Source organism: Leptonotus elevatus, chromosome 17 (genome assembly GCF_054856555.1).
Source record: "Leptonotus elevatus isolate MCC_2025b chromosome 17, RoL_Lele_1.0, whole genome shotgun sequence".
Lineage (NCBI taxonomy): Eukaryota > Metazoa > Chordata > Actinopteri > Syngnathiformes > Syngnathidae > Leptonotus > Leptonotus elevatus.
In genome coordinates, this window is record NC_141255.1 from 16,408,630 (window position 1) to 16,432,539 (window position 23,910).

General features: G+C 39.9%; 1 protein-coding gene across 2 annotated transcripts; it reads right to left on the reverse strand.

Moving 5' to 3' along the window:
• Window positions 1-2: 2 nt before the first annotated feature.
• On the reverse strand, window positions 3-9,005 carry wnt7ba (wingless-type MMTV integration site family, member 7Ba). 2 transcript variants are annotated; one of them, XM_086058560.1, is made up of 4 exons: window positions 8,754-9,005; window positions 7,287-7,513; window positions 2,991-3,262; window positions 3-1,820 (listed from the first exon to the last, which is right to left on the reverse strand). In XM_086058560.1, exons 1-4 carry the CDS (start codon window positions 8,834-8,836, stop codon window positions 1,341-1,343), a joined length of 1,062 nt encoding a protein of 353 aa, XP_085914686.1. In that variant the 5' UTR covers window positions 8,837-9,005; the 3' UTR covers window positions 3-1,340. The 2 variants fall into 2 exon arrangements, with proteins under 2 accessions (XP_085914686.1, XP_085914685.1); XM_086058559.1 differs by having other exon boundaries at window positions 8,744-9,005.
• Window positions 9,006-23,910: the final 14,905 nt, after the last annotated feature.

Sequence of the window (23,910 nt, forward strand, 5' to 3'; positions counted from 1 at the left end):
TTGTTATGACTTTATTGAAGCCAAGAAAGGCCAGATGCAACAAAACACAACAGGCATTAAGAGGAAGCTGAAAACGTGTCATGGAAGTAAAGAAATGAGCAGCATGGATTTACTTTGAGAAATCAATAATTATTATTAAAAACAAAACAAAACAAAAAAACAACTCAAGTCTGTACTAAAGTTGCACAATTGACTATGACAGTCTGACTAATTTTCTGGTCTATGTTGATTTGTATATCAATCTGGGCTACTTTGGTAAAGCATGGACTATTAACAATTTAGGAACAACAGTATGAACCCCAAATAATTTATAGCTCTCAAATGTGACCCTCTCCCCTCCCCCCACAAAGACAATAGTTAAACATTTTTTTCACTTTTTTTTTTTAGTAAACACTTTTTCAATGGCGACGTCCTTCCCATTTGTTAAATGACATAAAGTGCCATGTTCCTCATAAAAAAATATACTCTTCAAATGGTTTTGGCAGTTATATAAAGCCTAAATAAACATTTAACACATGATGGGTGATGGACCAAAAATAGCTGCAAGGGCCTTTAGTCTGTGTGGTTAAGGCACATGCCATCCACCCAGGCGGGCTTAAACCGCACTGGAAGCGTGGAATTCCGGGTCCGAGCCATTCATGGGAACGTCCACTGTGGCCCGACCGGGTCGCATCACCACGGTGGCGTTCCGGCGGGCCTCACATGCTTTTCTCAGCCCTTCGAAAACAAAACAATGAACACAGTCGGGATGGAAAGTGATCTTCACACTCACGAGGTTGGATGCTAAAAATAGAAGGGGCCCGAGAAAAATCCCCCATCCGTAATCAATAGCTTAAAGCGGGACAGGTTACTAATCATGGCTGCAAAGGACAGACCTGGCTGAATATTTCATCAACACTGAAGACACTGCAGAAGTCCAGTTTGCAACAGTAGATCACAAAGGAGAAGCAAAAAAATGGTGAGTTGTTGTTTCCAGCCTCTGGAATTATGCAATAAAGTCTAACATAAATTATTTACTTTTAATTTCAGTGTTCAAACAGAATACAGTGTGAGTTACAGTCAGTTGTATTCCAGCGTTTTAGCCAATGGTGTTCCCTCACTTTGGACTGCAGTTAAGCATGTTCCCATTGTCCCCCTCACGTACCCATCCTAGTAATTATTTTCCTTATAAGTGCCATACCTTTTGATGCAAAGCCTTCAAATAACATATCCTTTCTCTTGCAGCATGTGTTTGTTTCACACCGGCATGTAAGGCAAATATACATCTGCTGTCTTAAAGGATGTCAAAAATGTGCAAAATGTGTGAATAAATACGTTGAATAAATCCATCATCCCCCTTTCTACTTGCAGGTAAAAACTTCAGATTTCTCACTGCAGGTGTTGCACTTGACGACGCAGCACCAGTGGAACTTGCAGTGGCACTGCCAGACCCGCGTGTAGTGGTGCGTGTCGTACCCCCGGCCGCAACACATCACGTTGCACCCATCCACGTGCGCCGATGTCCCGTTGCAGAGTCGACCCCGCGTGCCCGTGCTCCCCGTGGCCTTGTCCTCCTCGCAGTAGTTGGGCGAGCGCTCCAGGTACACCAGGTCGGTGTCAGTGGGCTTTTGGTAGCCCCGGCCTTCTTTCAGGCGTAGAAAGGAAGGCTGGCGGAGGCGGGAAGCATGGACCGGCTCCACTTGAACGGCCGTGCCGTAGCGTTCCTTTAGTAGGTAACCAATCTCTCGGAATTTGGGCTGGGTGATCCAGCAGGTCTTGGTGGTGCAGGAACCCGAAACGCCGTGGCACTTGCACTCCAGTTTCATCCTCTCTTCCAGAATCTGTTCACAAACAAACTAAGTTTGTTTTGTGGACCTTGAAGTATCATCATCCGATTTCAGTTGTGGGAAGTAAGAACAAATATTTGGATCTTTCTGAATACTTTTTAGAAAATGTTAATAATTTTCATGTTTTCGAGTCTGTGAGGTTATAAAGGGTAAATGTGTCTTATTAGGAATATTTGTTTTCTCTTGTTTCTTAGTCGTCTTTTTAAACAAGTATCTGTATATCTATTTGAGTACAGAGTTTGAGTACATTTGCCACAACCGTAAGGAACCACCATAGACCATTTTTGCCATGCAGTACAATTCGGTTTATGTAGTTTGGTACTGTATATGTATTGTATTTCCATTGTCAAAAGTGGATAAGACGTAAATATTCAATCTGTATCATACCAAGTTTTTGGTATATGGTAATCCCCTCTTTATCGCCGTTCATCTTTAATTTAATTTTCTAAATATATTTCAGTTTATCAACTATCACGGGTAGGTCTGGGACATACGGTAACTTGCGATAACTGCCATATTGCACTTTTGTTCTGGTGCTGACTTATGTGATGTAGCTTGGGGCTGAAGTCATTGTGACTTTGACTTGAGATGACTTGTCGACTTGACAAAAACTAGATACCTTGAATTTTGACTTGAATTTAGGAGTTAGAGACTCTGGACTTGACTTGAGGTGTTACACGTACGTACCGGTTAGATAAATTGGCCGTTAAGCTCATTATCTGACCTTATTGGTCTTCTATCTTTATGAAGACCGGATAATGACTTGACTTGAAACTTGATTTATTCTCTGTGCTGTCATGTCAATCTAATCTAACCAGGGCCTTGAGAATCAATAGTGCTGCCTTATATAGCTTAATCTCTGTCAGCAATGGGTGTTTTTTAACCAATCAGCCCGCAATAACATCAACATTTATCTGTCATTTTATTGGTTGGTCAGAGCAAAACTATTTGATGAGGAAAAGCCGTCCATATTGACTCCCCACTGGAGGCCCAGGTACTAAATACATGTCCCTCGACTGGTATGATGTCATACCCTGTAAATATAACATTGTGAATTGAACTCCAGCACTCGATGGAAACGTGTCATGTGAAAACGATTGTATGACATTGATGTGTCAAAAATGTGTGAAATTAAATCTATTGAATCAATTCTGCTCCCAATACCTTTCGTCCTGCCTCGTTGTTGTGCAGGTTCATCAGGCGCCGGGCGTTTTTCTTGATCTCACGGGCGTCCACAAAGCGCCGCGAGAAGTCCACGCCGTACTTAACGTCGGCTGAGCAGCCGCCCCATTTCCAGCCCTCCTCGCGGTCATGGTAGCCCTGCTTCTCGCGGTCGCAGCCGCACTGGCTCAGGTTGCCCTGGCTACATGCCGTGGTCACCGCGTGTGCCACGCCGGCAGCTGTGATGGCATACGTAAAGGCCGCTTCCCGGCTACCTGAAGAGAAAAAACTGATTGATTTCAATGTACCATTGGGACGAATTATTAGAATTAAGGTTGTACAGTGCTACTGATGGAGTTTAGGCCAGTAGAGAAGGCCTTGTTAGTCCAAATGGCCCACCACCGGTGTTAGGTTGTCAGTGTGAGGTAACTATAGACAGCAGTTCTTTCATGTAGCACATGCAGAATGTGGCTTCAATTAGAAGACGTCATCTGGTTTGCAGCACAGGCGGCGATGAAGGTTCTTAATTGCCCATGATGCTGTCGGCCACCGAAACGCCGTCATACCATCACGGATGCTGACTTTTTTGCCTTTGTATTGGGAAGCATCTGGATGCTCCTTTTGCCTCTTTAGTCAATGAGGACACAAGAAGCCAAGATTTCCAAAAGCAATTTTGAAACATGGATTCGTCTGACCACAGCGGACTTTTCCACTTTGCGTCATCTGAGACAGAGCCCGAGCCCAGAACTGGCTTATGGATGTTATTGATATATGGTTTTCCCTTTGCAAAGCTGAGTCTTACTTTCATTTATCAATTTTTTACCTTTTGCAGATGCAGTGACGAATTGCATTTCCTTCAAATGGTTTTCCAAAGTCCTTCCAAATCCAAGTAGTAATATCCTTTATTGACTCGTGTCAGTTTTTAAATGCAGGGACGGAAGGTTGTTCAACATCGGTATCTTCTCTCCATGGCGTGATTTTGATGCATTCTCCGGATATTTTATGGATATTATGGTTTGTCCATGATAGAATCCCCACAAATTCCTGACAATTATTTCTTGAGAAATGTTGTTCTTAGACGATTGGACCCTTTGCCAACATACTAAACCACTGAGCCTTTCAAGGACGGCCCTTTAGATGCTGTTACGACACTATTATCTATTAAGAACTACTTGTCGATTCTTGCAATCATTCTCTGTCTCGTCACTTGGCCCATTTTTATACGCCAATTTATGTCAAGTGCCCACAACTAATGGCTGGAGTCATCAGCTGTTCTGGTTCACTTATTGTCTGTCCTAACTTGAGGAAAACAAGTGACATCTACTGGCTGACCAGAAAAGTTTTTAGTTTAGTTTTTTTCTGGATAAGCCTTCCTGTTTTGTTTTATGTGTTTCATTAATGGAATTTCTCACACAGCTTAAATGTCTGTCCTTGTCCGTCTTCGGCATTCCACATTGTTTTTGCAAGCGATCCTACGTTGTTGAAACCCTCTGTGGCCAAACTTGACTGACACATGCCCATTTCCAAGGGGATTTTTCGCGTGTCACCATTTTAACTGGAGAATAAACACCCTTATATTTTATGGCATGCTGAGGGGGGTATGCGAGGGGTGAATTAATTTACTGGCACCACAGTGGGTCGGTGTAATAGGATATCGGCCCGCGGCAATCAGTGTAATGCATCCTCTCAGGCCGCGGTATTAATGCACACCGTCTCAATTCTAATGGCTCCCCTCCAACCTGACAAAGTGAAACCATCGGGCCTATGGTCCCTCAATCCTTAACTAATAACAAACTCCGAAGTCTTCACTCATCAGGCTAAATCTGTTCAATCCGCATATATTGTACAGGGAGCATTTCTCAAGGCATAAGGCGCATGTGACAGCCAACCAGCCATCTCCTCTCGCCGTGATTTGTTTGGATTGTACAGCAGCGCATTGTTGCCATCCAGCTGCCGGCTGGGCCTGACTTCAATTAGTGGTTAGTGTGATTCAAGCCGACTCTTTCTCAACGCTTAATGAGTTCAAAGGGCCCGTGCTCAAGCAGATGAAGTGGTACAGATGGTACATTAGCGCCATTTCAGCTGACGCTCTTGAGCAATTGCTGCTGAAACCAAACTGGTACTTGTGTCACTTATGCTTGTTTATGTTTGAACAATAGATATAGAAGCAGAAGTATTTACACTGACTCTGTACTTAAAGACCCTGTAAAGTGAGTGTAAAGTCAGATTTATTTCTAGAGGCATTATGTTCTAATATGTTTGCTGAACATATGCAAAGACTGTGAACTATGTATCACTCAGTTGTGGAGCTCTAGTGTTAGTGGGCGTGGCTACAACGACATTCAGTTATGCACTTGGATCCCATCATGAGTCAACACTCCCCCACTATATAAGAACTTGAGCGCCTTTGTTTACATCCACAGTTTTACGTGGCTGGTTTATCTTCTTTCTTAGATAGTCCGCTGACGTTGACCTTTAGAGTGCCTCATTGGCACCCGTGAGTGCGTGCACATCATGCAGAGGAAGGATGAAGATTGAGTTTTGTTTTGTTTTCTTTTTTTATAAGTCGGACTTGACAAGCCAGCGTGTGGAACGGGGCTTCGGGCTGGTGTGGACACCCTGGAGTGCCGAAAGAGTGGGGGAGGGACTAGACATGACAACCAGCATGTCGACCGTGAGTGCCTCATTGTATAACATGGAAAACGTTGATACTTTACGAATTACACTTTTTGTATTCAAATTTGTCAAGGTTGTCAATCACACTTTTCTATTTGGTGTTGATTTTAGAAGACATTTATTGTGACTTTACAGGGACTTCTTAAGTACAGATATATGAGTAAAAAAAGTAAAAGTACTGCTTTTAACTCATGTACTTAAGTGAAATGTAAAATGTTCAGACTAAAAGGTTTAAGAGCAAAACGTTTTCTCATAGCTTGGCTAATGTTTTGAACTGACTAAAAAAAAAGCCAATTAGCTAATCCTAACAGTTCAGTTTGCTGACCGAACCCAGAAAACAGGTGAGCCATGATTGGTCGTTACCTTCTGCCTCAGCACAGGTTCATTTTCAGTCGACAGCAAGTGGAAGGTTTTGTTTTTTAAGGTATTAATTGTACATGAAAAATAATGAAGTTAGCAAATTCTGGACAAAATATGAACTTTTTACTGCTGAAAATTACTCAATGAGTTAAGTATCCCTTTATCAGCACAGGTTAAAAAAAACAAAAGAAAATTGTAAAGTATAGATGTGTTTTTTCAAATGTTGACAGTAAAAATGAAGTCTTGCAAAAATTAATTACTCAAGTAAAGTACATATACATTAAACATGTACTTCGTCACAAATTAATTATTTGTACTTTCTTACTTTTCAGCACTGTATAGAATGTAGTGCTGGAGAAGCTTCTTAACATGGAGTCTCCAAGGGGAGTACAATCTGGATCCAGAACGTACTCTTTGCTGCTTTTACACGCCACAGAGTGAAAGGAGACATTTCCTTTTGACAAAAGAAGGAAAGGGATCCAGATGTCTGTCTCTGTGGAACAAAGTGATTGCTCCCAGAGCTACGAGATGAAACGCGGGTCCAAACCCGCAGCGTAACCGCAACAAAACATTTCACATCGCAATACAGTTTATATAAGGGTCTCACAATGAGGAGCCAACGGGCTTCTGTGGCAAGTACGGTGGACTCTGACCCGTTTGACGTAAAAGGTGTAACTTCTCCATGTAGGGCCCACTTTGCTTTGACAAGTTTTACAACTTTGCAATGGCATTTGGAAATCACTGGGGTCTGTCTGTATTTTAGGATGGGCTTTGGAAATCCATGATTACAGTTACATTACAATCCAGTTATGTACTCAACGGGGTGCTTTAGTACATTTGGGATAAACGGTTTTTACTTTGCAAGGTACTGTTTCTGTACCCTTTTGGCCTCTATAAAGGCACATGCCTGTGATTTCAGCTCTGTGGGGTACAATGCAGACTACTTTTAGCTGTAAACAATGTATTTTTGCTCAGCTATACTGTTACCTTTTGTATCATTGGACCTTGACGCAAACCAAGTGAAAACAGTTAGTCCAACCATTTTCTCAATGGGGTGTAGATTGTACGTTTAGAGTGTACAATGTCTTGCCACTTGGGCTGTACCCTCAAGAGGTACTCCTTTGGTACTTTTTGACATACTGACATCAAATTTGAATTGTCCTAATCCCTTTCCCATCTCATGGATTTTACCTTAAGGGATTGAAACGATTCCTCTCAGTCTGCTACAAAAACCTTCAACAACAGAGTCGCAAATGGACTGACCTACTCTCAGCTCTTGTCCAAAGACAGTCCTCTCGCCCAGGGCCGAGCAGTTCCACCGCCCGTAGCGGAATTGGTACTGGCACTCGTTGATACCCAGCTGGGCGCCTTCCCCAATGACGATGATGGCGTCCGGGCGGCTCTGACAGAGGGCCCGCTGACGGGGCGCCAGGCCCGGTATCTTGTTGCAGATGATGTTGGCGCCCAGAGCTACCACGGATGACAACGTCCTGTATGCAGACACAGACCTGGATTACGTTACGGCTCACAACCAGATGGATTCACAAGGTAATTGATTTGACTGTCATTGTGGTGATTTAAGAATTGCACTAAATAAGGTAACCAAAATATTAGGCACACCTTTAAGTTCTACACCAGTGATTCTGAAACTAGGGTGTCTGGACCCTTAGATGTCCATGAGCCATAGGTTGGGTTACAATTTTTTTTTGCAATGAATTGTTGCTAACCTACATATGGGTACCATTAAGCTAATAAAACAAACTTGTCTTCATGACAAATATGACATCATTGTATAAACAATGTTTTTTTTTTGTAGCAAATTGTATCATTTATCTGACAGGGATGGCAAACTGCGGTCCTCGAGGGCCGGAGTCCTGCAGGTTTTAGAGGTTTCCCTACTCGAACTGCAGCTGATTCCAAATAACAAAATCTTTATCAGGCTTATGCAGAGCTTGCTGATGAGCTGATCATGAATGAGCTGTGTTGAAGAAGTGAATTATCCAAGTACTGCAGGATTCCGGCCCTCGAGGACCGGATCTCGCCATCTCATGATTTTATCATATAGCATTGTATCATTTTTATTGAATATAGCTTTAGAAAAAAAGTGTTTCGTGGCACAAAAGGCATAATATTACAATAATATATATTTTTTGCCGTATTAAACTTTGATTGAAATACCATATTACAACTTTTATCCTATCTTAGAAAAATGCAAATTTATTCATGTAATATTATTACTTTTTTTCCCCACGTGTCTTGTGAAAATTACTTTACTACTTTGGAAACTTAATGGCTTTTTTTCTCGAAAACTGGCATTAAGGCATTATATGGTGGTGTGAGGTGTAATTAATCAGTTAATGAGCTTGAATGTTAATTTTTTTTTTTTAAATAACTAAGAACTTCATTATTGAAAATCGGGAATAGCAGTTATCATTCATATATCACACATATTCTGCTTATCCTTTGTGGTCTAACATAAAATTTGACTGACTAGATCTTCCAAGTCACATTTTTTCCCATTTCTAAAAATATTCTGTCTCAGCAAAGAGGAAGCCAAACAATTCAGTGTGGAAATAAATCAGAGCACGTTACTTCCTTGTGTTGGGCACCTGCGTCCTTGCTTGGATCGCTGTGCGTAATCGGTGCGTAAAAGTGATGTTATCAAAGATATAGGCGTGTTCAAGATGAGCAAATAGCATCGCGAAGATTAGGAAACGTACAGGTAGCTACCGCTGGTGAGGATGAGGAAGATCTGCGGATAGTAGACGGACAGCAGCGCGCTGCGAGACGAGATGATGAGCATGGTTGCGCATTGAACGCAACTTGATCTCTCCTTATTGTAAAAAAAAAAAAAAAGTCCTTTTAAAAGGCGTACAGGTGGATAGTGGGTTTAAGGCTTGCCCGTCGCTACTCGAGCTCCGAGCTCCACTGGCGGTCCGCCGAGGGTGAGCCGCTGCATCCCGAGGCCGAAGTGCGCGCTCCCACCTGGGCTGCGAGAGTGCGGGGGTGGGCGTGGTGCGGGTGTAGGTCGGTGGGTGGGTCGCTTTGTGCGCATCCAAAAAGTGGCGCTGTGCATGTGGGGCTTTGCGAGGGAAGGGATGGAGCTTCACATCCTACCTTGGCTGTCGCCCACCTCCAATACCGAGCCGGCCCACGTACGCCTCCATGAGATGGGACCTTAAGCAAAATGTTGTTTGGGGGGTTATTTTTTATTGATCAGTTATTGTTGAATGCTTCCCTTGAAGCATAATAATGGCAACTCATTTTTTTTTAATCATGTTAACAATGGAAACTGTAGCATCTATAAGCAACTCTTCTCACATATTTTACACCAAATACCTCCTCAAATTTTAAAAAAAAAAATGCTAGACTCGACAAGAACCACCATCATGACCACCATTGTGTTCGATCTTCAGTGTGAAGAACTTTGAGAAAAAGCACCATACAAGTAAAAGACCATTGAACGTTTTAATCCTCTTGCCCCACTTTGTACTCCTTCTGATGCGTGAAATTTGACCACCAGGGGGCAATATAAGGGCAGATGCACAAGAGTTTTCTAACTAACGCACTTTGCTGAAATATAAATATTTTATTTATTTATTTTTGCTGAAGGTAAAGAGGCGGCACGGTGGCTGACTGGTTAGCACGTCCGCCGCGAGTCCGGGCTTCGACCTTCCTGGGCGGAGTTAGCATGTTCTCCCCGTGCTTGCGTGGGTTTTCTCCGGGTACTCTGGTTTCCTCCCACATTCCAAAGACATGCATGTCAGGTTAATTGAACTCTCCAAGTTGTCCATAGCTGTGATTGTGAGTGTGGATGGTTGTTCGTCTCTGTGTGCCCTGCGATTGGCTGGCAACCAGTTCAGGGCGTACCCCGCCTACTGCCCGAAGCCAGCTGGGATAGGCTCCAGCGCCCCCCGCGACCCTTGTGAGGACTAGCGGTTAAGAAAATGGATGGATGGATGGATGGATGAAGGTAAATAATATAGGCCTATGCCTGTAAGTATTGTTATATTGTCTGTCTAAATGTGTGTCTATTGATTATATATGTTGTTTTGCATTGTGTGTTTGCATTGAGCTAGCGGGACTTCCTGAACGTTTTATGGTTTTGTTTTACAACACAACATGCAATCATCTCTGTTTTATGTTTAACTAGTGGTGGCAAAAAACATCTTGAATTCCCAACTATGTGCTAAAATGCTGCTTGTTGCGAGGCAAGCACCATGCAGTTTGCGCATCTAGAATTTTGGGGAAAATTGTCAGGCAACAGTTGGAAAACTCAGTCAACACAACACTGTATAGGAAAATAGATATTGTACTGAATTATTCACTTAAAATAAAAAAGAAACAGCATTATTGTACCTGAATAAATGATTGAAAACAATACGTTCCGAAAGATTAAATGCAAACATATTTGAACATTTAATTCAGTGATTCTTTGCTTACCACTAGGGGGAGCTCGCATAGAGTCGCTGATTTGTTTCTATGTTGGAAATTTTTTTTTCAATAATAAATAAAAATGCTATGCATTCACAGTCGTACTGTAAAAGTGGCATTTATTATTATTTTATGCTTCAAAGAGCAACTATTAAGTGCAAGAACAAATACAATCCGTAATGTTGTTGTGTGGTGGACGGTTTACTCGTGATGCTGTCTTTTCTCAATCTCATTATGTTACCTGTAAATTTAACAATCTCACAGCACAACACCAAACAAATGTCACAAAAAGTACTGAAATTGTGATGATGTTGTAGTGTAAGAGCATTTAATTGTTTTGCCTGACATTATATGTCACTTACATAGACAGATAAACAAAGATGACTATTATGTTATTAAAGATATTAGTTGTTGTAAATATGCAATAATTCTTGGGCCAATTTGTTGAAATTAGTTAATTTATCAGAGCCATACTGCACATGCTTGAATCTCCATTGTGTAAACTTGCACCACACATCCTTGCACAAATCCAAGAGCTTGGCTTCAAGCCAAGTGTATCTAATCATTTGGTCCCATACTGCTTTTAACATGCTTCTTTCCTTTTAATCCCTTTAGCAAAGATTTTGGAGGTCATTTTTCGTGCTGTCCTGGCCTCGGGTGTACGGTTCATCAGCGTCTTTGCGCCCTCATGTGGTACCAAACGGAGAAACATCTGCATCTTAAAACCCAGGTAAATGTACTTTGAGTGTGAGTTGTCGTGTGTGTGATTAGAGAGAGCAAAATGTGTTTATGAAGATAAAAGGGGGTCGTTATTATTGCCGTCTTCCTTTCTGAGGGTGTTTGCAGTGGGACTGTTAAGTCAATAATGAGTAGGCTAGGGAGGAGTTTTGTTTAGTTAATCAGAAGCTTCAAAGGATGTGCTATTGTTTCCTTCACAAGAGGACAAAGTACATATTTTATCCGTCGCCCTCTTTCATTCCGGGGACTGTACTTTCAAATCTTTACAACCACAAGGCGATCCTTTTTAAATCAATACCTATTCCAAATATGATGTGAGACGTCCCCGGAGCAATGGAGCCTTTTAATTCCAATTGATTGAGAATGTAAACAGAATAAAACTACAGTTTATTCTTTGAAAAGTTTGGTTAGAGGCTCATTTGCCAGTTTTGAAAAATCTCCAATCAGATGTGCAGAGCCCGGCCGGATGCTGAATCCTGTGTGACTTTCACTCCGAGTGACCTTCCTCACCACAAGTTCTAAATGCCAAGATAGCTCTTAATAGTGTGCGTTAAAGTCTTGGCAGTTGCGCCACGATATCTGTTTCTTTTCACATTTCTAGACTCAAAGTTGATTTTCGGGGGGCCCTTGTATTGGGAGCGTGTGTGCCGCCAAGCAGGATATCAAATCAGGGATGAGAGTATCCATAAAGACTTAATGGAAAACCATTTAGTTTTACTCCTCCCACACCTTAGAAAAAGTACAGTGATGACTTCAGATAAGAGATTTTTGTGATTCAAGTCTTCATTTTATATTTTTTGCTTTGTCTTGGTGGCAATGTACTTGGCTCACTTCATACTGAGCCCGATGCCGATTACAATATTTGACAGAATAAAACTCAAATAACCGGTTCCCCAAAACATTTAAAATAATCGAATGAGTGTTAAAATAACTTATTTTTTGGTCCCTTAACACTTACAACAATAAATATATGGATTACATCCACAATGTTTGACTGGTTTACAATACTTTGTCCTTCAGTATTTCTTTAACTTTTCAACAGAAAGGGAAATGTTTGAATGTCATTATCTTTGTCTCTTATTAGTAAGTTGTTAATGTGTGGGGGAAGGGGGAGGGGGCTAAATCGCATACAAACAGATGATTTTTGCAGATTTGCTAATAGTGGCCAGTTACAAAAGTCAGGCCCTAAAAATAGCATTAAAGGGGAAGTCAACCTTAAGCATTTGTTGACAGTAATATGTTATATGTGACCTCACTAGTCTAAACATGACATTCTGATGCATATTTGTGGAATATGAGTTAAGCAGCAAAATCCATTCATCTCAAGGGGCGGCCATTTTGCCACTTGCTCAATTGACATCATTGTTGCTCAGGCAATGACCAATCACAGCTCATCTGTTTTCAGAAGCGGTGCTGTGATTGGTTGTTACCTGAAACCTGAGCAACATTGATGTCGTCTTCAGGCAACAGCAAGTGGCAAAATGGCCGACCCTTGAGATGGATAAAAACAGCTGGATTTTGCTGCACAATATTACACAATATTAACCAAAATACCATATTAAGATTAGTGGGGCTGCATTGAACATATTATTGTAAAAAAATTGGGGGGTTGACTTCCCCTTTAAAGTTGTGGTGTTTTTTCCTTTCAAACTGCTTCTGCCACCAAGTGGCCAAGGCGGGCCACCAGAAGGAGCAACGCAATGCCCATTGAACTGCAGCAAAAAAAAAAGATAAGACAATTACATTTGATTTCATTATGTCACTAATGTATGTTGACTTCTAAAGTACAGTATTATATCATGTCGCCTATTTTTTCTGAGTAATTTTGTAATTGGTTGGGTAGTTCTTCCACACCAAGCTCATCCAAGTTAGAAGCATAGAATTGTCCCAAATATCTTAATTTATTGTTTTCTGTGTGTTTGTTTCCATAGACTTGGATTAATATAACCGCGGTTGAATGTTTGCTCAATCCTCTCAATAGGGCAGCAAAATACACGTTTTCCCCTAAAGTGTGGAATAGTTGCCAGAGAAAAACTTAAATTGCGACATAATTTGCTGTCAAATGTGAACTACATAAATCAGTGGAAATATTCCCGTGTCATGGAGTGAAGATGACATGAAGTGCGGCCTAATATGCCTCAGAGCTCATTTAGCAGTCAAACATAAGTAGTAAGAACACTTGTTCCCATTGATATTGCCAAGGTTGTCTTTAAATACAGCTGTAACCATGACGTGTACAATTACGCTTCCTGTGTGGAGGAGTCAGAGGCTTAAATGGTGTGCCAGGGATGTGTCAGCGTGAAGAGCATTTAACCTTATTTTTCTAGTTTTCTTCAAACAGGTTCAACCCTGCTGCAGATTCAGGCTCACCAAGTTCATCACAGTAGTAATATGTACACCTCTGTAAAAAGAAAAAACCCACAGTGGTCACAGAAATAACTTGAATGTGACTAAAGTTATACTAAAAAGTGAACATTTTATGAAAATGAACCAATGAAGATCAGATGTTGCTTTTGAATTGTATTATTTTAACTGGGCAGCACGTTTCTCTTTACAATACTTTGATGGTCTTGAGATTTCATTGTACCCGTGCCAGATGAAGCAAAGCAGCCCCAGAACATAACATAGCCTCCTTCATATTTCACAGTAGGAACAGTGTTCTTTTCTTGGGATGCCTCATTTTGTGTCTGTGAGCTATTGCGCCTGGCCAAAAATTTCCACTTTTGTTTCATATGGATGTTCACCTCCCAGCTTTGTGGCTTGTCAACATGGCACTTTGGCGATTTAAAAAAAATAATAAAAAATTCATCAGTGATGTCCTCCTTGGTCGTCTCCCATTGAAGTCCATTTTGACTCTTGAAACGATCAATGGGGCGAAACGACATCTGAATTTGTTTTGTTACTGTTTGCATGAGCTGTGTTCAATTTGTCCTCAGTTTCCTTCCGGTGGCCGCATCCCGGGAGGTTGGCTACAGTCCCATAGATCTTACATTTCTCAACAATATGTGTTAGTCAGTGGTCTTATAGCCACCATGACACCAAACATCACAGGGACTGCTTGTCACCTTTTTAACACCTGTGATGATAATTACAGGACACACCTTGGTTGAAATTGTACCTATGGTCAAATAATTTTTTTATTTGCAATCTAGTCCTATTTCATGGGTTTGTTTTTAAAAATAATTCTGATGAACCACAATTCAAAAGCAATGTCTGATTTGCACTGAATAGTTTTCATGACGTTTTTTAGTTGTTTTTTTAATATTATTATTAATTTGGTTAGATTCAAGTAATTTTTGTGACCACCGTGGGTTCTCCAACAGTGCATGACCTTATTTTGCTCCATAAGGGAGTAAAACGTGAGGAAGCAGCTCTCAGTATGATGCCGTGCAGTTGTACACCGCGTGTCAATCAAAAGGGAGCTTTATTATCTTTGTAAAGGCAGCTTTTGTACTCGCTCACATTACATTGCGCACATCCTGCAGTGAGAATTTATTGCATAAGACATCCGCACAACAGCGTGTACGTCAAAGCTAACATTACATTGAATTTACTCACATTAGAACTTTTACTTGAAAGCAAGTAAGCCCAGAAATTGATTCCAGAAGAACAACATTTGGAAAAGTTCTGAGGCGTCGTGATCCTCTCTTGAAGGCGGATGAAAGCCCCCAGTGCATAAAATTCACCAAAGTGATTCCTTTTTTTTTTTTTTTTTTCTGCAAATGCTTTTTATTTATGTTCTCAGTGGATGTGGGGTTGCAAACATGTTGCAGATGTGGAGGAAGTGGATACACAACATGACAATGAAGTCTTTTGAGAACAGCACTGCTCATGAAACTGGACAATATTTCAAGAGTAAGGAATCAATTTGAATGTTTTATTTTAAACTTTTGTTTTATTTTTGGAGGCTAATTTTGCACTTGAGCTTTTTTAGTTGTACATATTTAGATTTTTCAATGGGCCAGTTAATTCATGAGGTAAAAGGGGGGACAAAAAGTAAGATATGTAGGTCAGTTTATATAATATTTTTTTATGAAATACTTTATGATGAATTTAATTATTATTAAGTAACCAATCATTTGAAACAGAAAAGTTATTGTACAGTTTACATAATTGTTTATTTTAATATTTGTTTTACTTTATTTAATTCAATTCAATTTAAAAAAAATATTTCACTCTTAAAAGAAATGAAAGGGGACAGAAGGAAGTAAAAACTTGTTATATCTTCCCCTGATCAACACACACACACACACACACACACACACACACACACACACACACACACACACACACACACACACACACACACACACACAAAAATCAACACAAAATGAATGTCAGCGAGCGGTCAAGACGCTTTCAATGTAACAATTCTATAAAATAATTCAACAGCATGTCCTTGTGCTATATATATTTTTCTAGTAATTGTGTTTTTATAAATGTTTTCAAAATACAGATAGACTAAAAAGATTTTGTTTTACAATCCAGATTGTTCCACAAACTGACACCTTGAGTTGAAATACATCGTTCTTTTTGTTTTGTTCTATACTTATATATAGGGGTGTTACAAAAAATCGATTCGGCAATATATCGCAATATATTACAGCACGCAATTCTCGAATCGATTCAATATGCGGCCGAATCATTTTTTAATGGAAATATTCAACAAAACGTCTTACTTAGGGTTAGGATTCACACATTAAGCATGGAAGAATGTTATATTAATGGAACATTAAGCCTTAATATTTTATTTCAGTGCTGTTCAAACATGAAACAGACTGCAATCTGTTTGTTAAATGCAGTGGCTCACTTATAAGCCTGAATTTTCAGATAAATAAATAGATTTTCATACAAATCTTACAGTGTTCATGTACAAGTTTACTGATTTGTATTTTCTAAATTTCAGTTAAAAAAAATCGCAATAATCAATTTATAGATTCGCATCGGGATTAATCGAATCGAATTGTGACCTATGAATCGTGATACGAATCTAATCGCCAGGTACTAGGCAATTCACACCCCTACTATATATATATATATATATATATAGAGAGAGAGAGAGGTTCACATACTTTTGCACCCATGAAATCTGAGTTTTTCTTAAATCAACAACTTTTGTTCAAGACTGAATGACAATATTATTATTCTTTATGTTCAAGTCCATTATTTTCAATGTCAGCATTGTAGATTTGGGTATGACTAAACATTTAATAAGGTTATTTTAATATTTTCTACAAAAAATCTGACCATGTCTGCACGGTTCACAAACTTTTGAGCAGCACTGTATATATATATATACAGCAATGCCGCTCAGGGTTCACTTACTTTTGAACCTACATGAATTGACTAATATATATATATATATATATATATATACACATATTCAGTGCTGCTCAAAAGTTTGCGAACCGTGCAGACATGGTCAGATTTTTTGTAGAAAATATTAAAATAACCTTATTAAATGTTTAGTCATACCCAAATCTACAATGCTGACTTTGAAAATAATGGGCTTGAACATAAAGAATAATAATATTGTCATTCATTCTTGAACAAAAGTTGTTGATTTAAGAAAAACTCAGATTTTCATGGGTGCAAAAGTATGTGAACCTCTCACTTAATCGGACATTGCACCTCCTTTTGCAATGGGAACTTCATCCAAACACTTTCTTTAGTGATTTATCAGTCTTTCACATCTACTTTGGGGGAATTTTTGCCACTCTTTCTTTCAAAATGCAGTCAGTTGAGAGAGGTTGGATGGGCGTCTAGCATAAACTGGTCCCGCCACAGTATTTTGAAAGAATATAAATCAGGATTTTAACTGGGCACATCCAGAACATGAATCTTGTTGTTCTTCAGACTTTCCTTGGTTGTATTGCTGGAATGCTTTGGATTATTGTCATGTTGCATGATCCATCGTCTACCAGGCTGTAAATTAAAAAAAGGACGGCTTCAGTTTATGATCCAGGATTTCACAATATTCCTCTGAATTCATGATTCCCTGGATTATGTGGAGTTGTCCAGGTCCTGAGGATGAAAAGACAGCCCAGAACTTAACATTCTCACCCCCATGCTTCACTCTAGGTTATTTTGCTGGTATGCAGTGTTGACTTTTTTAAGCAATGCAGCTCAGGGTTCACTTACTTTTGAACTCTTTTTTATTAAGTTTTGACTACACAATTGATAAAAAATAAAAAATAAAGAACAATGCATTGAATTGATAGACCTACACCTGTTATTTCATATAAAATGTAATGGTTCAGATTGAACAACAAAATCAGGTTGAAACAATTGCTCAAGAGGCTCACAAACATTTGAGCAGCACTCTGTATGTGTGTGTGTGTGGGGGTGTGTGTGTGTGTGTGTATATATATATATATACGTACATACACACACACACACACACACACTGTAATATTATTTTAATAATTTACCCTCAAATGAATTAAACTATTGGTATGGGCCTTATTTTAATGTGACTGCAGGTAAAAAAAAATAAAAAATGTATTGTGTGCTTGATATCTTGCCTGAATGCTTGAGTATAAATTTAGAAATGTCTGTGCTTTTCATTTCAGCTTTGAAAAAACCCGAATCCGAATGGCACCATCAGCCTTTGGCGCTCCAGCAATGTAAGTAACTCTGAGATCCTCAAGGGGGCTCTTCACCCCCACGTTTCATGTGGTGCACTCAGCAAAGCAGCACAGTAGCCCAGAAAGCTACAGCAAAAGTTCCACCATTTTAGTTCCTACCGTCCACATTGTGCCTTTTGCTCCGGTAAGCCCCAGGCATTCCACGGTTTTTCGCGTCTCTCACTGATGTTTACACACAAAAAACATTCGGAAACCCATTTCATCTTCCTACAGTATGGAAAGGGACGTTGTAATCATGTATTTATGCCACAGTGAATTTAAAGCTGCCGGAGAAATGACTTCATGCATAAGAGTGTGTGTGCGTGCGTGCGTTTGTGTGTGTAAACAACCAGTTAACATGGAATTCAAGGAGTTATATTTTGTCAAGTACCTGGGTAAATATTTGAGGCACTTGAGAGAGATAATCAATTCTTTGCTACATACCTGCCATTTCATTCTTCTGCCTGATACTATATGTTGCTGGCATAGATAGATGAAAAAATATTTTACATTATTTGTAGTAGATAAGTACTGAAATAAGTTTTTGGATCAGTTGGGTGAAATCTGATCACTTGGATCGTTGCACTTGCTGCCATTTTGTGGAAGAGCATTACCTGCAACTGCAGCTATCACTATATGTCGCTGGCATAGATGATCAATGCTACATTATGTTTAGTAAATCAATGGAAATTTTCAAATGAAGTGAAATTTAGCGATTGGTTAGGAATCAGGTGCAAGTTAACTGTTAACAAAAATAGGGTATTTGGAGTAAACCAGAGCTCGATTAATTGGCCGATATTGGCTCTTTTATTTATTTATTTATTTTACACATTACAAGATAAAGATATTCAGATACCCCCAATAATCATAAAATGGCCGATTTTTGCTGATTTTCCTCTCTCTCTGTTGTAACGTTAAACAAATAATAAACAACAAAGTGATATGTAACAGTCAAATGTCTTGCATGTAATTCATATCTTTACTGTTATAAATGTTAAGGGACCAAAAATGAAGCTGTTTTATTCATTATATATTTTTAATTAATCATCTGAGTTAATTTTATTCTGCCAAATATTGTAATCGGCATTGGCCTTTAAAAAAATAGGTCGGGTATTTATTTTGAGGTTGCTTTAGAATGAATTTATTCATATTTTTGTTAACAATTGAGGACTGAGACTTTTTACTTAAATAAAGGGCATGTGATGAAATCAGTTCCATTCAAATGACAGTGCAGCATTGACACTTAGAACAGACAAGTTGCATACTGTAAATGCATATTAAGGGCAGCACATTTTATAGTTTAAGTGTGTAATTTGATGGTGTAATTTAAATCCCATTCACGTTTGAGACCCCTCAAATTAAGACAAGGCTTTTTCATCATAGTGGCATAGATGGTCAATGTATAGCTTATTTGAGTTTATTTAATGTATTGTTAGTTTAATTGCATCACTGCAGCTGTTTCTTATCCGGCACAGCCTCATTTGATCTGTTTGTAATTTGCATGGGAAACAATTGCGCCGAAGGGGGGGGCTTTTCGAAGTGAAATCATGATACACTTCTGAAAGTTTCTGTTCTTTTTGAAAACACAAACAAATCAAAGAAGGAAGAAAACGGAGTCACGTCGTGTTTGTGCTGACCTCGTTGATTGTGTTTGCTTTCAATCACACGGGTCAGAACGCGGGTCGGGCCCCATGGATCATTTACTTTAATGGCCGCTTCCTGCCTGCTCACACGCACGCGGCACACGGAGACGTGACATCATTTACGCCACATGATGCGCCAGTGATACAAAGGCTTCGGAAAAGGGAGGTTTGTGCACGTAGACGATAGAGATGGCGACAAAAGTAGAGGGAAGGCTTCGTTTAATTTTGTGCCCTGTTGGGACGACAGATGTGCGGATGATGTCATGTCGAAAGAGGATAGGGCGGAGTGAGCAAAGCGCGGGAGGACGGACGGATGAGGAGGAGCCTCCATCCCGGAGTGGGCCAGGAGAGGAGGAGCAAGGGAGGGGAGCTTGTGGCACATCCTCCATTGCTGTCACATGACCATTTCATAAGATGGTACCCAGCTTCCAAAGTACCTTCCACTACCTTTCCAAAAGGCCAAAACAAAATATTTTGCTGTTCTTCTCCCAAAAATGTGCTGAACTGTTGTTGTTTTTTTCCTCTTCATGGCAGGACCTCTCACAAAGCGCATCCTTTCCAAACCGTACAGGCTGTTGGAGCTATAATTTACTTAGCGCAGTCATTGCTGAAGTTTACCCTCCCATGCCAGGACGGGCCGCAGCATAAGAACCCAATTGTTCTCGCAGTCTGTAGTGACAATGGCTGTTTGTGGTCCTCCAGGGGGGAGAGAAGGGAGAGGGGGTGAAGGGAAAGGAGAAAGGAGAGTCATGCCCATCCAAGGTCATTTGTGCTAGTGACTGCTGTAGCTACATGGTGACGCTCCACGACCCTCTTGCTGTTTTTTTTGTTTTTTTTGTTTGTTTTTTACTGTATCTGGCTTAATAGTTACTAGTGCTACTACTTAGCATCCAACCTGCTTCCAACTTGCCAATGTCACATGCCATCCATCCAGGCCCGCCTCTTAAAGGCACATGTCACATTCACAGACACTACATTCATGCTTATCATATTTTGGATGCATTTTATGGTTGCAGTTTTTATTTGTGTCCAAATATATTTAAGTGGTGTTTCAAATGTGTGTTTTAATTACGACGGTGTATTAGGGCCACGTATAAATATATTTTTTTACACGGCGGGGGCAATATTTAGAGAAAAAAACGTGCAAATTTGCGAGTTTATAAAGTGGCAAATTTGCGACTTTATAAAATGGCAAATTTGCGAGTTTATAAAGTGGCAAATTTTATCGAGGAAGATTTGCGGAAAAACCCCCACTCAGAAACTTACGAGAAATACACATAGCTACGCTATCTAATCATGTGAGGATTCATTGGTGGATAATGGGACACTGTTTATAAAAAAAAAAAGGCCCTCTAAAAAAAATATTTATACGTGGCCCTAATACGCCGTCGTATTTAATGAATATAAATATAAAACAAAAAAATAAACATCATCAAAGAATGTAAAAACAAAAATGAACGAATTAAGCGTCTCAACAAATTCTGTTAAAAAAAAGTATTAAAATCTGTTTGAAGAAAATGTAACATTTGGAAAAATGTCAAAAAAAATAAAATAATAAAATACAACTTTTTTTTACCATCACAATTTTAGTAGGGTGAGAAGATCGGTCATCCGGGAGGGACTTAGAGTCGAGCCGCTGCTGCTCCTCCGCATTGAGAGAACTAGTTAAGGTGGCTCAGGCATCTGGCTCGGACGCCTCCATGGAGAGGTGTTCCGGGCATGTCCCACCGCCGGGAGTCTTCAGGGACGATCCAGGACTAGCTGGAGAGACTATGTCTGAACGCCTTGGGACCCCGCCGGAGGAGCTGGTTGAAGTGAATTGGGAGAGGATTGTCTGGGCTTCCCTGCTAAAGCTGCTGCCCCCGCGACCAGACCAAAGATATAGTGGTAGATGATGGATGGATGGATGGACAATTTTCAAGTTAAAATTCTGCATCTCAATATATAATGCATATTTAAAAAAAGTTCAACATCTAAAAAATGAAAATCACACAAAATAACACAAGAGGTGACATCCAGGTAACCAGAGAGAAATCAGGGAGAAGCAATGGAATCTTTCTCTATAACATCCTGTTAAGCTCTGTTGGTCATGTGACCCTGACACTGAAGGATAGGTAGCATTTAAAAAAACCTGTTTAAAATTCAAACTTAGAGGGCACTTCCATCATGTTTTCCCAACCATCTCCAAGCATCCAGACAAGACCGGTTAGATCCGTATAACCAACTTTCAAGCCAATCGTGGTCAAGGGGTCAGAGTGACCACGGAAACCTCACAGGCACCATTTTGCTCCATTTCTTTGCCACGACGTCGCCTGCATAAATGCGACCATTCCTGACGTTGTGTGTTTGAACCACACTGAGAGGCATTGTGCTCTTATGGTCCCATTGCAGGAAGGTGCGTGCAAAGAAAGAGCACCCCTCTGTGTTTCTCGAAGCTTTGAGGTCAAGTGCAAAGCGCCACTGTCATTGATTCACTGAACATGTGGCAGCTGAGTCGCACCCAAAGTAATCTAAAATCTTGAAAAACAAAGCGCCTTGAGTCTAATTTGCATGGCATTTAGCATGTGATAGGGCTGGGTTTTACAATAAAATCCTTTATTTTTTATATATATATTTTTTTATATTTATTCATTTATTTATTGAAAAATATTTGCTGGTATGACTGATTTATGGGTGTGATAACCACCACAGTGGCCAAAACATTCCTAATTAAAGTTAAACTGCACTAATAAACTAACCACCAGAGGGTGCTGGAATTGCACACATGGAATACAACCTCAACTTTTAACAGATGTGCTGCTTTTTAATATCATGACATGACAACAATAATATTATGACGATATCGCAATATCGCCATTATCGTTACATCCACAGTATATGCAGTACAACTGTGTGATCGCGTATGCAAACACAATCCTAAATAAATTACCATTTAAATAAATGCTTACTAATGCAAGATTTTAAATGAGTCGTCAAACTGCACGGCTCAGCCGGCCGGGAGCTCTTTTCTCACAGTGAGGCAAAATAATTGCGGCTTGAATGCTGATACCTCAGCTCGAACATTTTTTTTCAACATGTCGAGAAAGCACTGCATGCTTTTACAAAGTATAAATGAGCAACCTGTCTGAACAGTTGACTCTGATTATCTTCCTCGAGCTCCTTTTTTTGTCTCAGAATTTTTTTTTTCAGAATGCAGGAATTCAAGTATTTTTTTAAATAGACACTAGAGAGGTAAAAACACACAAAAAATTGCAAACATGGCAACACTGACTTCTTTTGCAAACAAGCTCCTCTCTGTTTGCAGCCGTATCGTGTAAGCAGTGCTTGTCAGCCATTTTGAACTACAACAAATAAACTCGAATGAATTGATCAAATCGATTGATGGCCCAACCCTGTGAAAAAGATGCGGCCCGAACTTTCTCCCCTGGGGGTCTGACCTGCACTTAAGGACAATCCAGGCCTCACTGGGTAATCATTGACCTGTTACCCACGGCAACCAGGCCACAACATACTGTACAACCACTGGGATGCAGATAATAAAGTTATAATGCCTTCACAGGTGCATGAACCCACTCAGACGGTGCACGCGTATGAGGATGTATCATATTTCGGAGCAAAACACCTATATCCATTATACACACAAAGCAGTTATAAAGAACCATACAAAATCGCAATATAACCGTATGCAACTAGAGATCAGTATTTCTGTAATCACATAAAAATGTAAATAAAATACATCATACTCAACAAAGATGCTGATTATTAAATGTAATATTGTGTGCGAGCAGATTTTTGCTAGTTGTTGTTGGCTGTAGCACGTTTTGCTGTGACCAACCAATCAGAGGATTGGAAAATGCTGATGTCATTAAGATCTGAAGACATATGTGAAATCTGATTGGTTAAAGAAACAGTCCCATTGCTAATTTAGATTGTGTTAAATCAGACAGATTGACTGATTCTGAAGGCCCTGAGCAGATTACATCAACACACAGGCTGAAATCTATTAAGACACAAAAAAAATCTAATATTCACAATAAGCCATGAAAAACACTATGAAATAAAATAGAATAGGCTGTCTGGAATAAATTAATACAGATTTGTGGAACAAGTCATAAAATTTAGTTTTTTAATGTATACGATCAGTGCTTCTGATGGTGTTTATTACACCAGCAGAGAAGTATGATTTCAGGAGTTTTCCTAGACTTCACAAACTCCAGGATCAGATTTCAGGCTGGTTCTCCCTGTTCCAGAGGAGCACAAAATCGATCTTTTAGTGGTGCAAGGTGGGGCGTGCGCCGCACTGCACCACTTATTTGGAGGAGGCATGCAAGGGTAAAAAAAAAAAAGTGCAAGGAGCTAGGCTGGGAGGCGGCAGTTTGGCCCTTTGCTAGAGTCACCTCCCACTTCTCACTTTTCCACACCTCCTCACTCCCCCGCCATTTCACC